The 18,909-nt window shown below is 38.4% G+C and overlaps 1 protein-coding gene across 1 annotated transcript; it reads right to left on the reverse strand.

Moving 5' to 3' along the window:
* Nucleotides 1-1,508: 1,508 nt before the first annotated feature.
* On the reverse strand, nucleotides 1,509-17,718 carry tns2b (tensin 2b; the record flags this gene model as incomplete). The annotated part of the gene is made up of 26 exons (XM_079461027.1): nucleotides 1,509-2,471; nucleotides 2,661-2,690; nucleotides 2,975-3,043; nucleotides 3,367-3,535; nucleotides 3,693-3,770; nucleotides 3,862-3,939; nucleotides 4,024-4,248; nucleotides 4,571-5,427; nucleotides 5,515-5,575; nucleotides 5,644-6,888; nucleotides 8,737-8,847; nucleotides 8,935-9,000; nucleotides 9,434-9,563; nucleotides 9,785-9,860; nucleotides 10,285-10,381; nucleotides 10,630-10,742; nucleotides 10,825-10,908; nucleotides 11,193-11,257; nucleotides 11,490-11,612; nucleotides 11,722-11,772; nucleotides 11,857-12,040; nucleotides 12,371-12,405; nucleotides 12,540-12,572; nucleotides 14,530-14,567; nucleotides 14,812-14,917; nucleotides 17,605-17,718. The coding sequence occupies 26 exons, from the start codon at nucleotides 17,716-17,718 to the stop codon at nucleotides 2,327-2,329; spliced, it is 4,383 nt and encodes a 1,460-aa protein (XP_079317153.1). The 3' UTR covers nucleotides 1,509-2,326.
* Between the last annotated feature and the right edge of the window lie 1,191 nt (nucleotides 17,719-18,909).

The following is an 18,909-nucleotide window of genomic DNA, read 5'->3' on the forward strand; positions in this document are numbered from 1 at the left end:
ATCCGCTAAACAGGTTTGTTGGCATTAAAATAAATCATTACAAATAATCAGCAGTAGTTAATAAACGAACAAAGACACAATGAAGCAGTAAGGAAACCTACGAAAAAATGAAAACATGCCATGATAACCATTAAACAACACTGAAGGCTAATATGCTATACGCTTACAAACATAAATACACAATCGTGAGATTATTTACTGCTGTAAATTTGTCAGAGCCGCGTGGGTACATGCGTGGATTTAGCTAATTGAAGCTAGCTAGGTTTAGCACCATCCCTGACTGAAAGTATCTATTTAACACGCATGCAATTATACTCCTACAATGTATACAACAATAATTTAAAAATAACGATAGCGATTTTGCACACGTGTACAGACAAACAACTCCCCTTTGTTCAGAGGTATGGCATCCCGGTCCCATGGTGTAATGGTTAGCACTCTGGACTTTGAATCCAGCGATCCGAGTTCAAATCTCGGTGGGACCTCGTCCTTTTGAGAATGTTAAAAAATCCCCACTGTAATCGAAAATTTAATTGAAGTTAAAAACTGTTGTGTTGAAAAATGAACAAATAATTAAAGAGCGAATGTTCAACCTCGCAGACGGAGTCATTCAAAGGAGAGGGATTAGGTTAATGATGTTATAGTTCTTTCATATTAGAACATTATTATTTATTTATATGATGGGAGATGGTTTTGATATCGTCAAGTCCTTACAATTTGTGACAGCTAAATCCAGATTAGACAACACATGTCAGTAATATCCGGGTGTAACACAATCAAGATCCGACAGTTTGATGTGTTCACAATTACTGTCAACAATCTAGTGTTCCTCCACAAAAATGCTGTCAAAACACCACATCTCAATTGCTATTGAAACAGTATTTCTTTTCAAATAGAAACATAGTAAAGTTGTTAACAATTTATTCTTCTTTTTCAGATCTTTAACCTAACAGTTTACAACAATCAACAATAATTTGTAATAACAATTATTATTTTGTATAATTATTTAAATTATTATAAATTTATAACCCAAATAATATGCACTTTTTAAAGACAACAACAACATTGGTGCAGAAGCACGTCGTGTTTCAGATTTCTAACACTTCATAAATGTTACAACAAAAATGCATCTATTCTGAACACTATTGTGATGGCAAACCACACCTAGGCAAAATATGCTTAACCGACAACAAGCAAAGACTAGTACTGCTTTTCTTGTCATTGCCTAATTTAAAGGAGTTTCCATGAGGTGATTCACAATTTAGAACCTTAATCTAGAGACCTAAAATTTCAACATGTTCATTCAAGTAAGCAGGTTTATTACTTGATGGACAGAAGAAAAATCTGCAAAGGGCATCCTAGAGACAAAGGCTATAGGGAAATAATGTTACAGATCAGTGTATTGTAATAACCTTTCTCTTTTTCAATAAAATATTGCTTTAATAACAGAGAAATGCACTCATTATTACTGCAAACCTTTATTAAATAACTGTAATCAGGATGTAAAAATGAGACTTTATTTATTTTGATCAACAACCAACATATAGCAAAAAAGCAAGTATGCAAAACAGCCACTGTAAATATAAAACAAACAACCAAAACATAAATAAATTCTAACCTTTTACACAAATGCATTAGAGCAGCAGCACATTTTAAAACAGAACAATAGAAAAATCAAATAAATACCAAAAAGCAAGTAAAAATGCAAAACAGCCACTGTAAATATAAAACAAACAATCAAAAAATATACATAAATTCTGACCTTTTACACAAATGCATTAGGGCAGCAGAACATTTTAAAACAGAACAATGAAGAATTAAAATGACATAAATACAAAAAAGCAAGTAAAAAGGCAAAACAGCCACTGTAAGTATAAAACAAACAACCAAAACATACAAATAAATTCTGACCTTTTACTCAAATGCATAAGGGCAGCAGAACATTTTAAAACAAAACAATGGAAAATGAAATAAAGCTTGTTATTTCACAAAAATAATTAATAATTGATTTTTGTGGTAAAACTCTCTCTCTCATTAATTTTTAATCATTTACATTTTCTTCACTATCTATCTTGTTCATTGTTGTTTGTTTTATAAAATTACACAGATTTTTTACTTTATAATGAACTCCATTTCAATAATTAAAATTACAAAAAAAAATCAGAACAAAAGAGAATTGGAAAAAGTTGTAATAAAAAATACATTTCTGTATACCTTATAAAAATGTATCTTATGCTGTAAACCTAACACTGAAATTACCCACTACTGCTCTCTATAAATGTCAGTTTTCCTCTCTATTTTTCTCTTTACCTTCCCTATGCTGCATTCATTTTCGCAGATGTTGAAGTCCCAGCATGACTTTATTGATGAAGTTCACAATGGCTGTGGCTGGTTGCTCTGGGTCAAGCTCTGCAAACAAGTGACACACATTTCCCAAAGCACCACTGCGCCGTGCTACGAATCCAAACATCCTATACAACACAAGAAGTAAAGGGTTAGAGCTTATGATACATCATTAATTTAACTTTATTTTGCTTTATTTAAAAATCACTTTGGTATTTGCTTGTTCTCGATAGAAACAAATATACCCTTGCCTTGCTTTAAAATGAATTTGGAAATACCTGCCTGTGACGTAAGAGAATATGATTTTGTATACTTACTTGTGGGATGTGTTATCAGCATCAATCCACCTGGCGCACACAAATACAAACACACATACTGACTAAGCAATGTGTACAAGCAAAGCAAGCAAGATAGGAACATAAAAGAAGGCATGAGAGCCCGTGCACAAAAACATCTGAAGGCAACATTGGCGGTCTTAGATCAGCATGAGAGGCAAAACCATTGGTCTAAAAACATTTAGAAACTGACAAAACAATACAAAACGAGTGCTTGTGGGTCATACAATGACATCAGCATTTTGTATGTATTCATATTTTCAGCTTTTTCATGTTTGTATAAGCTTTACATATACCTTTGATCCAGAGGATCCACACTGCTGAAAGTCACACTGTGAATAGGGTAATGTCGCCTGAAAAACAAGCTAAAGAGCGAGACATAAAAAAGAGAGAATATAGATTAGATGTGCATGTGCATGTGTTTTTCTTTCAAAGACACGGAAAGAACAAGAAGGACTGTTTTAATCCCTTTTCAATGTCTAAATGGGCAGTATCAGATTGTCTTAGACATGAGCCTGGAAGGCATGAAGTTTACTTGAATGACTAAAGAATAAAGTAATCACATATTTGTAGGATAATGCTGAATATTTGTTTGGAGAATGATAATAATTAGGGCATCAGTTAACAATGCAAGTTGATTAACTATTTGTAAGTGTTATTGAGTGTATGTGTGTTTTTGTCTGCGTACCGGCGCTGATTATCAGTGAGGGTAATCCCTTGTGTGGACACTTTGAAGTGGACAACTGTTGACAAAGAATGACGCTCCTGGGTCAAAGTACACTTGGTTGCCTTGGAGACGGCTTGCGGGCCAGTCAAAGATTCCGTTTCCACTGAGTTTAGGTACAAAACATTACAAGCTGGCAAAAAGGGAGAAGAAAGAAAATAAAAAAAACATTAGATGGGGAAGGAGTCAGACAGTATGCAAAAACGTTCTTTTTCCCACCACCTTTACAAAGTGCATGTACGTAACATCTCAACGTAACATCTCAATGTTAACGCATAGCATGTTTTTACCTGCCCCCTGTTTTAACAGGTCCGCAGCTGTGCTGGTGTTCGTTCCACTTTGCAGCTCCTGTAATTCTCCAACAAGATCTAAAACACGCACATCAGACAGTTCTTACCCACTCATCATCAAAAAAATGTGCCTTCTATGCATTGTTATGTGGCTAACTGTGTGTATGACCTTTATCTGGGATATGCAGTACACATGGAAGAGACACGGGTGTGATGGAGTGCTGATACACCAAAGCAGAGAGGGAGCCTGTGAGTAGAAAACGAATAATCTGAATAAAACCAGAAGAAGGCGCTATTTTGGGCACTGATTAGTACAAGTTATTTTTCTCACCAAAATATGTTTCATTTTGGCAGCCTTTGATCTTCACTCCTTTAGCTCCACTCTCAATCAGGAAGTGCCTAACCAGCTGCTCCTGAGTGTTGCCTGTCTCACCGCGATTACTTGCATGGGCTGGAGGTTTGGCGACTTTGAGGGCCAATCCATATGCGCCCTGGAAAGAATTACTATCCCTAATGAGGAAGCAGCCAGGCTCTTTATCCCTTAATACTGCAATAGCTAAAATAGGAGAGTAGGAGAGAAATATACTGTTAACTGTACCTCTGTCAACTGCAGCAAAACGTGTGTGATTCAGTGTAGAACAGGTCTTAAGGAATGCTTAGAATATAATATATTGAAGTGGATGTCCGCTAGGTGGTGTATTGTTATTCTGATGGCTTGGAAATTAAATGGCATACTTGTTTTCTTATCAAGAGAATTATCAGAAGTTATGTCCATAGCATGAGTGGACTTTTTCGCAAATTGAGGGGAATGGCATTCCTAACCCTAGAAATGGAATTGAAGTAAGGAATAGTAAGGATGCAAATTCAGATGCTCTCACCCTGGTCTCTAGAGATGCCTGGTTTGTACCAGTACTTGGAGCTATCTTGGACAAACTTAGAGCTTAGGCGGCTTTCTGGTTCCTCCACTCCATTAGAGGGAGGAACCTTGCATTTAGTTGCAGGAAGCAGTTCATTGATGACAGGTAACTGGCCAGTCAAAGAAGAAATTTTAGCATCAGATTTCAATGAGACGACACCAGTGCAATCAGCTACGCTTTGAAGGGCCAATGTGCGTTGTTTTTCTGGAAGAGGAGGTTGAAGCAAGGAGGCAGGAATGGTGATAGCGGTGTAGCCTGTATATGGCACATGAGGCACAGTCAGTAGAGTGTAGTTGTATGACCCTATAGGAAATGAGGGTGTGACATAGCCATCAGGGTCAGGAGACGAAGCTCTCAGGTCACTGTTGCTGCTTTCCTCATTGGATGAATTACAGTCAGTCAAGGGTGTCAAGCTTTGCCCTTCAACACTGATGGAGCTCCTCTCTGAAGAGCAAACAGTAGGTTGAGAACTTGTTGAGTTTGAAGTTATGATGTGACACAAGTCTTGGATCTCTATTGTATCCTTGTCAGTCTCTAGGAGACTGTTGCTGAGCTGGCTGTGTTTTTCTGTTTGTACCTGTACCTCCACCAGCTTGGATGTGAGGTCTGGGTTTGGGCATGATGGTGGGTCAATGATGAGAGCTGTGGTAGATTCTGTGGTAGACTTCCTGCTAGGTGTCTTGTTGACCTGAGAGCACTCTGGTTCGGTATTTTCTTTTGCACCATTAACAGCAGAGACAACAGTGATTAGAGACCCTTCAAGAATTGCACCCTCTGCACCAGTACTTCTTACTGGATCTCCTACTTCTAATGGTCCACTGTTAAAATACACAGATGGATTTGAGTTAATGGGTGCAGGAAAGCTCATGCCATGAAATTAATGCACATGAAGAAAGAAAATGTACCTGTCCTGTGTAAGGGCCTTAATGTGACTTTTATCAGCTTCTGAAACCTTAATACCACCACCTATAAAACACACAAAAAAGAGTTAAGGAGTTTTTTATCAGATTCTAACAATGTAATTGTGTGATTACCATTGAGAATATGCTTACTCTTTTCAGCATTGTTGTGATTGGCTTGTTGTGGGGATGGAATGAGAGCAAAGGGGGCGGAGTCTGGAGAATGATTGATAGATGCGTAACTGGGACTTTCTCTGAGCACTTGTGGAGAGCAGGGACAGGGCAGATAAGGGCTGTGGTAGCCACTGCTTTGGGGGCTGGGAAATGGACTTATTGGGGTAATATGTTCAGGTTGGGTGTCTGCAACACACAATGCGGGGTCGTGTTTTGGGATGGTCTGGCAGTGTCCATATGATGACATCACTGGAGACATCATTGTTTTGCGTCGCCAGAAATCAGCCTCCTGTACGCCCTCCCAATGGTTCTCTGCCCTTCTATCCCTCCAGTGCACAGGCGCCTCCCTCCTAAATCCACACTCTCGAGACCATGGAAGACCCTCAAATTCTCTTTCTCGTAAGGAGTGGAGAGCAACATCCTCCCGCAGGCGAGAACAGTCCCGGCAGGAACACGATGTTGGTGGAGTTGAGCTAAAATGTAGCTCTCGGTAGGGGCTAGGAAGCAGTGACTGGTTGGTGGGGAGAGACGGAAACATGTGGGTGTGGCCATGAGAGAGGGCGGAGCAATGGATCAAAGGACATGCCTCCCCAGAAAAAAATGTGCATGTTTGTGGAGGAAGTGTGTGGGAATGGGAAGACAGTGGGTGGGAAAGTGGTGAGTGTAAGAGGGATTCTTCAAGAGGGTATGAGTACAGTTGTCTGATTGCTTCAGTGCAGGGATGGTGGCGCAAACAGCGCCCTCTCTCCCATAAAAGATCCTGTTGGGATACACAAAGATCTCGAATGGGCACTTGGGTGGTTCGATTGCAGGGAAGTGTATGGTGTTTGGGTTGGTGTGTTTGTGCATGCGCATGTGGATTGGTCAGATCCGGGCCACAGAATGAATGAGTGTGGGAATATGGGCGACCGTAACAGGGTTGAGCTGAACGTTCTTGTCTGAGAGGAGAGCAGTCGCCATCATCCAGTATTGCTGTTTCTCTGTGTCTGTCCTTCTCACTTTTATCCCTTTCAGCACGGGAAGGAAGTGGAGAGGAGTGAGTTGTGTTTGGGCTGAGTGGCATAGGAGCAGAAGTGGAATGGCTGGGCGAGTGTGTGAAGTTTGTGATGGAGGCAAGGCAACTGCTGGGACTGGACCCTGGCGCACGCCGCTTTTTCACCTGAGCGTACAGACTACCATCCAAAGGCCCACGTGTGTGACAGATATCTGTGTGTTACAGGAATAAATACACAGAGACAACCAGGTTACTTTTGTTTTGAATACATTAGCTGTGTTGAATGCATGTTAACCACATGGCCAAAAGGATGTGGACACCCTCTCCTAAAGAATTTAGGTGTCAATGTACTTTGACCACATAGTGTATTGAATGCACATACTTAAGTAACGTTTCCACAGTAGGGCCGAACAGTAAGGAGAGGTTACAGTTATATTTCAACTTGAGCCTGGTTCGGCATGGTACGGTTTACAAACAGTTATAGGCTGGGAATTTTCAGCCCTGTTGTCTAATGGCAGAATGCATGTTGCCACTCACAATTTGTCACTGGTTTGTTTTTTTGATTCCAATTTCTGTCTCACTGTACAAGTGTGCTATTTGAGCAAAGTAAACACAAATCAAGTAAAAAGTTAGTCCTATAAAAATAAATATCTGATCATCCTTCATAACACAGTCGCAATGAACATCTCATTCTGTCTGTAAATGTATTACTTTATTACAAGTGTACATACACTCACCTAAAGGATTATTAGGAACACCATACTAATACTGTGTTTGACCCTCTTTCGCCTTCAGAACTGCCTTAATTCTACATGGCATTGATTCAACAAGGTGCTGAAAGCATTCTTTAGAAATGTTGGCCCATATTGATAGGATAGCATCTTGCAGTTGATGGAGATTTGTGGGATGCACATCCAGGGCACGAAGCTCCCGTTCCACCACATCCCAAAGATGCTCTATTGGGTGGAGATCTGGTGACTGTGGGGGACATTTTAGTATAGTGAACTCATTGTCATGTTCAAGAAACCAATTTGAAATGATTCGAGCCTTGTGACATGGTGCATTATCCTGCTGGAAGTAGCCATCAGAGGACGGGTACATGGTGGTCATAAAGGGATGGACATGGTCAGGTAGGCCGTGGCATTTAAACAATGCCCAATTGGCACAAAGAGGCCTAAAGTGTGCCAAGAAAACATCCCCCACACCATTACACCACCACCACAGTGCACAGTGGTAACAAGGCATGATGGATCCATGTTCTCATTTTGTTTATGCCAAATTCTGACTATACCATCTGAATGTCTCAACAGAAATCGAGACTCATCAGACCAGGCAACATTTTTCCAGTCTTCAACTGTCCAATTTTGGTGAGCTCGTGCAAATTGTAGCCTCTTTTTCTTATTTGTAGTGAAGATGACTGGTACCCGGTGGGGTCTTCTGCTGTTGTAGCCCATCCGCCTCAAGGTTGTGCGTGTTGTGGCTTCACAAATGCTTTGCTGCATACCTCGGTTGTAACGAAAAAGTTGTTCAAAGTTGCTCTTCTATCAGCTTGAATCAGTCGGCCCATTCTCCAATGACCTCTTGCATCAACAAGGCATTTTCGCCCACATGACTTCTGCATACTGGATGTTTTTCCCTTTTCACACCATTCTTTGTAAACCCTAGAAATGGTTGTACGTGAAAATCCCAGTAATTGAGCAGATTGTGAAATACTCAGACCGGCCCGTCTGGCACCAACAACCATGCCACGCTCAAAATGACTTTAATCACCTTTCTTTTCCATTCTGACATTCAGTTTGGAGTTCAGGAGATTGTCTTGTCCAGGACCACACCCCTAAATGCATTGAAGCAACTGCCATGTGATTGGTTGATTAGATAATTGCATTAATGAGAAATTGAACAGGTGTTCTAATAATCCTTTAGGTGAGTGTATAATAAATGTAATGTATTACATTTGGCCCAACATTGGAAAAGGAACTTTAGTGAGCAGCATTGTATTTTATTATATCTGGATATACTGTATGTGTTTCATGTTTAGGTTGAGAAATAAGCATACATACTTTCAATACTATCCTGATGATGAAGGTTAAAGTTTTCATACGAGTCCCATCGCACAACAGGGTCTGCATTGCCGTAATCCACAGAAACTCCTGTCTCATTCCCCTGCACCTCTGTTGCCCACAACACACCCAGATGGAGTATTAAGAACGTGCTAATGGTAGGAGTTATGGTGAAAAGTGTAACAGATAGATCTGTACCTCTCACCCTCTGCGGCCCAGAAGAGAACAGAAACTCCACCCTGGCATCTACCGGGAAACTGTCATCTACAAATATTTACACACAAATCAACAACATAATACAGAAAACATAATTTTTTAAAGTTCTGATTAAGATGTATACTGAAGATTTGTGGGGTTTGCTTGAAAGGGAATAAATCGTCCCATACAATCATACATTTGTATTTATTACTCAATGTATAAAATAACTTGCTATTAAATGTTAGTAAATTCAGTATTGACCATGACTAAGAACGAAAATATCTACATTGCATCACAGCACATGAAACATCAAGTATTTATACATACAGCGATATTCTTCGTATAGGCTACATTCAGCTTGTGACATGGTTGCATTGTAAGCAAATGTGAATAATAATATGATTAGTATTTTGAGATATAGACATATCTGAAACCCAAAGTGTGTGTCCCTACAAAGTTAAATAGAAATTTGCACCACTGACTGTATGTTTGTGTTTACCTGTGCAAGCTTGGTCTAGTTCCCCTTTTGCAAAGGTAAGCTGAGATCCATGAACACTGCAGGTGTGAAACTGAACCCTAAATACGCATTCCCTCTTACACGCACCCGAATGGTGTTGAAAACCCTTAATCTATGTACAGACAGAAAGAGAGAAAGGTCAGTTTGGGGTAATACTGATGTCTTGTGGTCAGTACTTAACCAGAACATCATTGCAACTACCTATTAATGCCTTTGCAACCAACTCGAAGACATAGGCCCTATAGTTTAAAATGTTTATTTAAGAATGCCATTGGCAGGATGATGTAGAAATTGGGTTTCTAATACAAGAATGAATTTATGAGGGTTGCTTACCAGGATGTCTCCCTTCAGCAGTAGAGCTGGTTCAATTTTCACACAGAGCATCTTACCATTAGGACCCTGAATATCACTGCAACATACATATCGATCAACAGTCAGTAAACAAAGATGTACAAGAATCAGACAAAGTAACAAAACTTTAAATGCATTTACGCATTTAAGCATTTGCCAGATGCATTTATCCGAATTACATTTGTGTGAATGGAACCCATGGCCTCAGCCAGCAACTTTCCTTACCAGTTACAAATGATATTTATATATACTTTATATAGTATATTAATATTGACAACCAAAATTAATGGTAAGAAGAAAAAAACAGGCCTGGGACATAGCCAGGCCCGCTAGCTTACCAGCTCAATATAGCAGAGCATTTAATTTTTTTTATTTTGTTTAACCTTACTGTATCCAGAGCAACTATCAAATGTGCCAACAGTCAGGCAAAGGCAACTCTGACAAAAATCCCAACCTAATATTTTGATTTAATAGACACTTACTATTTTCTGGAAGAATAGACCAACTGTAATGACTGATAGATCTTCAGGAAAGGAGAGTAACCTGCGAATTGCAGTGGGATATATGCTGATGCTGTACCTCAACAGAACTGTGCAATATTTACAGATATAATAGGCCCACGTGAAATCTGCAGGGACTTTTTCTATTTGAAATAATGGGTTAAAACATGGCTGTTTAGAGCATAGCCATGAATGAAAAGTTTGACAAAAATAACTTGTGAACATTTTGAGTCAGTAGGACACTGCATGTGCAGATTGCATGTACTGTAAGTCTGTCGATTTGTGTAGTTTGTGAGTGTGTGTATTCATGCGAAATTGATGTTGTACCTTGTTCTGACTGGTAGTTTAGCAAAGCTGGAATATAAACCTGATGGAGGAACAGGGGTGAGCTGTTCATCTTTATTGTACCCGAGAGAAGGCCGGCAAAATAATGTATGTACCTGTGACAGACAGACAAATAGAGAGCATCATGAAGCTAGAACAAGTTGTCCTGGAAAATGCAGATAGAACACTTGGTTGTACCTGTTTTGAGAGGGCTGTAGAAAGGGAGAGATTTTATCCTCACAGAATTTCCTCATAGCAACGGTCGAGAGAGCCTGTTCGGCACTGCACACAAACACAAGCATCCATTGTCAACACATTTAAATAATGAACAACAATAAAATGCTTCTAAAAGATGCAGTATTTGTGCATTTCATCTTTAACCAACTGACTTACAATATTGGGAATCAAATCTAGGATCTTGGTGTTACTAGCACTAGGACTATTAATGCATACTAGCTTTATTTCTTGAGAGGAACAAGATCTGTCTTTGGGTGATGATTTGCTATCTGCGGTGGTGTACACATTTTCAATCTCCTTAATTGGTAAATGTGCTTGTGTGTAAGTACCCAGCTGATATCTTGCTGTAGTGCATGTAAGCGGCTACAATCACTCCGGCTTTCCCTTTGTTTCCCTGAAGAAGTGATATGCAAGGAGAGAGTCAGAAAAGAAAAGAATTATTCACCGGTGAAAACACTTAGGCATTTGTCGCAGATAACTCAATCACAATAAAGGTGCAGTTGAGTTATGAGGTTTTACTGACAATAATAAAAATATAAAAACAAAAATAAGGACAAAATCTGTTGATAAAAGATTTCCGTCCAACAGCTGCGATATGAAATATCAAACAATGTCTGACTTCTAACCTTGCAGTGCAGTACCACCACGTTTTGGGCGTCAGAGGTAAGCCAGCTCTCCATGGTCTTGCACATAGCACATATCTTATCGAGCGGCGGAGCATGCAGATCAGGCCAGGCAAACTCCTCAACCTGAGACATAAAATAACGCATAAACAGAATTCAATCTGCAATCTGCAATCTTCAATCTGGTGCATGAAATTATATACAGATGTGATTTAATAAAATAATGTTTTGGTACCTTTGGATTGAGCCTGCAGATGTCATGTCGTTTTTCTGACAGGTTTATAAGCTAAGAAAGAGGAATAAGAGTGATGATTCATATGGTATTAGAACTCAACAATGCATTAACATTACAAACGGCTGTGCAACTGACCAAGAATTTATCTTGATGTTTAGATTTCAACATGGCCGCCACTTCCATCATGTTGACGTTGTACCGTTGCTCTTCCAGGTTGGGCAGGTAGAGGACAGAGATGATGCGCTCAGTGATGTAGGTCAAGTCAAAGTCATACTGGTTGTCCATCACCCTCTCCATAACACTCTCTATGCTGTTTCTACTGCAATCCAAACAAAACATCAAGAAAAGTTAAACTCGTATACAAAAACATCCAAACTTGAACGTAGTTAACACAATATTTATAATAAAATACAACTCATACAGTTTAACTAGAGTGAAATTTTCTCTTGACCTGTTTTTAAAAAGCCATGCTTAAATGTCTGAAATTAGTTTTGTAGACAAAAACTAAAATTGTGCAAACAATATTGGTTTCATAAGTGACAAAACCAACATTTTATTAAAAAAGTAGCCCTTTTCTATTTGGCGGAACAATTCAATCTTTTAGGACACTGACTGATAAAATGTTCGGAGAACATTTCTCTTTTCTTACCTGGGAGGGATGTCCATCTGGTTTGGAAATGGGGGCTATAAGAGAAAAGGACAGGAAACCTGACATTCCACAAAAATGATTGCTGAATTGTAACTAAAAGATTACACTTTCACTGCTGATTGTTAGTCAAAAGATGTTGATACTGTATGTATACAGTGCCAATTCTTACTGGATCTGCAATTGATTCACAGGGGAAAGACACCTGAAATAGAGTAAGAAACAAAACGATCATACTGTAGGTAGTATATGAGATGGTAAATCGGACAACCAAAAACACGAAATCTTGAATGAATAATTTAAAAGGTTTAGACAGCAGAGTCACACAACAGTCTCTTACGTCCACATACTTTGGGGCGACTGGGTGACTCTCCATTTAAATACATCCTCTCTGTCCTCATTAGGTTATTATCACACCAGGGAACATCTGGTACTGTTTAACACAGTGTGTGTATTGCACATGTTTATTTAGCTTCCTTTGCAGTAACTAGCTCACATTTTAACGTACAGACTTGTCTTGCCTAAATTTTGGGAGCATACATGTCTACACACTTGAGATTTTGAGGACGCATTTACTATAGGTCGTGTTTCTTGCAAAAATACTGATCTGCATGTACAGTAGATTAACTTTGACTTGAACATTTGATCAAATATTTCATGTTTTCTTTGCATGCATAGAGGTTAATGTGGACAGAAACTATTCATAAAATGTGAAACCAAATATGAAGTATTAAGAGGAACTAAAGCAGTTGACCTTAAATCACAGGATAGGTGACATGCCTACTGGCTTTATGAACTATTTCCACTCCAACTCTATTTCAGATGAACAGCTGGCCTGTGCCTCTTTTGATTCTGTTGTGTGTGTGTGTAGTTCTATTTGTGAGTACACATTTTTAAAAACATTCTCACCAACAAAGTGAAATTGGATATTTTAATAGGCGCTTACAAATAGGTCACATCATGTTTACTATAAATCTAATAATCTCAACAACAGGGTGTAAGAGCAATTTTCACAAATACGATGCAAATATTCACCACACATTACACTGAAGTTTACGATTTTTCTTTTAGAAAAACAAACCCTAGGATATCAAGGATAAGGGAACACATAGGGGTCTATTAACTACATCCTGTTCTGCCAGGTAGCAACTGACTGCCAGACACACACACATCTAAACTAAACAAACATCTAACAATGATCATAACAATGTTTTATTTACTGCCTCTTAAAGTCGTGATCCACTTTCATCCTGTAAATAGTTTTCTATGGTTTCTATTACATTTCATGACAAACGGCATGAATGATTATCTTGCTACAAATACAATTTAATTATTCATTCCAAAATCAAAAGCAGGCTACACAAAAACTTCTACGAAAGCAGAATGAAATCAAATTTTCATGCTTTATTCAAAAACTAAAAGCATCAATACCTGTCCGAGATGAAAGTTCAATTTTCTATAGTTCCTGTAGCATGCATGTAACAAGCGTTCTCTCTTTCTGTCTGCATCTCTCTCACTTTTAACTGTCTGACTCTTTCTCCCGCTCACTGTATCTCTCTCTCTCTCTCTCTCTCTCTCTCTCTCAGAAAGACCTTCCACTCGCTACCTCTGGTTTGTGTGGTGACAAAAAAAAACAGAGAACCCTGATATAAAATAGAAAAAGAAAGATGGAGTGAGAAAGAGGAGAAGAGAGAGAGGAGAACAGCTGCGGTGTGTAGCATGCAGATATACTGGTTTATATCCAGTATGATGGTATACTGGCATCCGGTGACTGAATGCAATTTCTATTAATACCAAAGATAACCAGAGTTCAATACCTCACGCGTAAGGCCAAAATCCAAGGAAAGACAAAAACATTTACATTTAGAAATTTGCCAGACACATGCCTGAGATTGAATCCATGAGCTAAGTATTACAGGCTACTACGAGGCTACTAGAAACACACTGACACAGACAAAGAGAATATTGATCTTTCCAACACATGTCCAGTGTGGTTACAGTCAAAATGGAAGTTCAGCCAACGTGTAAAGTGATCCACTGTACTTCATAGTAGTAACATGAATAGAGATAATAACATTTGAGAGAGCGAGAAATAGAAGAGAAGAGAAGAGAAGAGAGAGAGAGAGAGAGAAAGAGAGAGAGATTATTAAGCAATATCTTACCTTTTCCTCACATATCTTATGTACAGCGGTTTTACATTCTGCGATGAAAAAAATAAGTATTGTGTTAAATACATATTGTATAAATATATGTTGAATTAAATTGATACAATATTATATGTAATAATGCATACCTGCTACATGTTTCAATACCAATTTACAACATTGAGGGGACTAACATAAGATGTCAAAATCACCTGCATTGCTTGGACCAGCCAATGGCCATCGCAGGAATAATGGCTTACTTAAGATGTGAAACAATGATGTTATGAAAATCAAATTCACCTCTGCAATACATGCCATGGCTGTCGAGCGTTTGTTTGCAGACAGCACAGTGATGCTTCTTCTTGAAGGTCCTTTCTTTAAACGCGTGTGAACCCATTTTCCCCAGCTGCTCAGAATAGCAATAATACAGTTTATATTAATACTTATAAATTATACAGTGGCGAAATTCTATCGCAGTGAGGTGACAGACATTTTGTTAATGCCAAATCAAATGTTGGGGATAATCAATATCCTCCAAAACTACTTGCACAAGCTCAACAGAACCAATCCTTTTCATTGTAATCATTGAGTTCTAAAAAACATGTGAGTTACATGAATAAGTGAGCAACAATATTCCTAAACACATTAACATGTTTGCTTGACAAAATCAATCTATAATTACCTTGTTGGATAATGGAAACTTTTGATACATATGCTATTATATGTTATTTATGGTTACATATGTTGTTATATTGTGACATGTGTGGCTAAGTCATTTCATTTGTGTATTAAGCCATTGTTTGTAAAACACATCTGCTCTTGTGTGTCTAGATATTAAAGAACAATAAGTACACATGTCCATACACCCCCAGTCGCTGTGATATGACCATAAATCAATCATTCATACGGGATATGAAGAAGAAGAGCATGTTTGTATTAGAGGATAACTCTATGATGACAGAACTCTTTTTAAAGCTACATCCATTCATTCAAGAAATGACATACAAACACAGGTACAGTATGTTTCTGTGTTTTATGGGGATAGATTTTTTCACACTACCCTAAACCTAATAATTATATGATATTTTATTATAATCTACTAGTGTATATATATATATATATATATATATTGATTTAAATGCTAGCTTTTTTCTTCATGAGCAAGGTAAAAAACTACTGTATTACTATATTTGTGGGGACTGCAGGGTTAACCAAGACCACTCACAAACGTTTGTTTTGATCTTTTTGTGGGGACTGGTCATAGACGGGTATGGTCATTTATACTGTCCTAATGGTATTTTCTACCCTCAAGAACACCCCTAAACCTAACCCTCACAGAAACATTTCTCCATTTTTACATTGACCTCATGTGGGCCATGGTTGCCACAATGTGATCTCAGGTTTTACTACAACAACACTCATTTATACACTAATATAGTGTAAATACTGATATATTTCACAGTCAACCTATTTAACACTCCAGCAATGGCCTTAATATGAGAATATTTATTATGATGTTAAAATGCTGCCATCTACAGGCTTATTTTGAAGCAAATTATTGTTTCAATATTGTGCAAATAAATGTAAATGAAATGTAGTCGACAAAAAAGAGCAAAGGAATTGCTGAAGTTATTTAACAACCTTTACTCATTGCCGGTTATGCCATTTATTTCTGAATTAAATGTATGCCGTCTGTGTAATGTATGCACTTAAGCACAGAGATTGTTTCATAATACTGCTGTTCATTCATCGACCAGTCCAAAGGTTCCTATGACTTGGTTATATTTACATACTTGCATGCCACTGACATCAAAACATTAAATGTAAATCAGATTTGTAACTTTGGGTACTAACAATTCTTTACAAAACACTTTTCAATGATTCAGCCAACCAGACTTTCTGTCTCTCTCTCTGTGTTTGGCCATAGACCAAGCATTTCACCACATATCCAACACACACAGCAGAATTGTAATGCTTTTCACTTTGAAGAGTGCAGGATGAGATTACAGGAAATATCAATGTGGCACAAATATGCACTATGACAGTGCAACACAGTGACAGAGGAACAACAAAACGTTTTTCTCTGCCATATTATGACATTTAAGGGGTTTTGGCCGTCAATCTCTTGTTCTTACTGCAATACAGGCACATTTACAATCCAGGCAGGAGCAGACAGGAGCAGGTGGGAAGGCCGAGGTATGCTTCCACTGTCCCAGAATTCCAGTCTATTTTTATCCAGTCTTTCTGACCACTAGGAAACGTACGTGTTTGTGTGTATACTTGCATGTGTGTGATAATTTGGTAATTTGGCAATGACAACTGTTTTTTTGGTCACTAACACACCGTGCATACCACATATAAGGGTTTGTTACAAAGAGTAGGCGTGTGGAGTGGAAATGTTCACTTAGTCTATTTATGTAAAGTTCGAATGGTTTTAATTTTCCATTCTACACAACATATTAAAGCGGTCCAATCCTGAAAGAGACAGCTTGCCACTGTATGAGTGACAGGGCAATGCTACCATAGTGTCCCATGCTATGTGTGTGGAGGGTATGAGAACACATTTCAATGGTGATCATTTAAGCTAATATTCTTAAATATTCGATCTCTATATACTGCCTTGTCGACCAGAACTGCACACAAGCTTTTCACCTACTGTTGCGCTTGTGCATATGGTTGAGTGACAATAAAAGGATTTGATATTCATGATTGATGCATATAATGAACATTTAAATCAAAACTAAATTGCTTATTCTTTCACTATCTCAAATGGCATTTGGGTAGCAGACATGAAGTTTCAACAGGTGACAGCAGCCGCAAGTCTGTTGGTGTGGCATGTTTATACTTCATCTAAATTTATAAATACTTATATATATAAATAATTTATGTAAATATTATATTATTAAATGATTAAAAGTCACTTCAGTTGCATCACACGTTACGTTTCCTATGTAGTCTTCCTCCTGTCTAAAAATTCTTAGTTCGTAGCTTCTTAAGATATTTAGTCCTCTAATAGTTTTATGATTTATCTAAAGGTTGGGAAACAGAGACCACTGTATTTATTTGACCTAATGTAGACGTACACATGCATACCTCTGTTAAGCTGAGAATCTCTGCATCCTCTGTGCAGTCCCGTGTCTTCAGAGGCTCCAAGGATTGGGGATCCCTCTCTTCACCCCACCGTTGTTTACTGAATACACAACCCATGTTTTGTCTTTCCGTCCCTTATTTTTTTTGCTTGGAAATCCTGTCCCTTTCTATCACTTGCTTAGTCCTCGTGTCCTTCAGTTTCCACTCCAGGTTGCACCAAGAAACTTTTTCCTTTAATGTTATTCCTTTTTAGTTTATTTCTCCAGGACCTCTCCTCTTCAGATGTGTTCCTCAATGCTTTGCTCTTCACTTCCAGCCCAGAATCATGTCTCCTCCACTTTCCTTCACATACATTCTCTCCTTCTTAGTCTCTCTTGGGGTGTCCTCCCTCTATTTGGCTCTTGCCCCCTCACATGCTCTCTATGTAACGCCTTCCTGCGTCTCTCCCGCAGCTGTTTTTGGCAGGTTTACGTCAGACCCTTCCTCTTCTCTGGCACTCAAACTCTGCTCACCCACTGAGAGAGACCATAGATTCACACACAATCCAATGCCATTTATTCTGAGCACACATTAAAAATCGTGCATACAAAATGTTATTCGGGGTCTTGATATGAAATTGTAATGTTAAGAATTTAAAGAAACATAATAGCACAGAATGATTGAAGAAACTTGGCAACAAAAGTCAACATACATTTTCTCCACAATAGATGCTCTTTGGTACGTTCTCAGACTGTAATGAGATAACATAATGGATGGCCAGTTTTGCACATACGTCCCAATTTAGAAACTAAAGGCCACTCATAATTGTGAAATTATCTATTTTTTTGTGCACAGAGCTTGAAATGCTGTGTCCTTTACCTTTAAAAAGGCAAAACTGAAATCACTCACATTAAACCACATTGCCTTCAGCCCTGCCTAGAAGCTTTAGGATTATGACAAATAAAATATTTATCAAATAAATATGACATAAAATTAATAAGAAATACTCTGCTCTTTTCTTATATCAATTTCCTGTACGCATTTGATTTTAATTTGTAAATGTATGTGTCCCTGCACTATTTGTGAGAACATTTTAAAAGTATCTGGCCCACAAGGACCGACAAAAGTGTTTCATGTGCAAACTAAAGCTTGTATTCAAACATCCCTGCACCACCCAATCCTACAGTCGCCATGCATGCGCTCTCACCAAAACCTTACAACAGAGAAAAGCATAAGGTCGTCTGTTCTTCCTCATTTCCATCTTTCATTGACAGAATGATACAACAAAGTTTTTGTTCTCTTACTCTACATCTGCTGGTTTCCAAGCAG

This window comes from Barbatula barbatula (assembly GCF_947034865.1).
Source record: "Barbatula barbatula genome assembly, chromosome: 7".
Classification (NCBI taxonomy): Eukaryota; Metazoa; Chordata; class Actinopteri; order Cypriniformes; family Nemacheilidae; genus Barbatula; species Barbatula barbatula.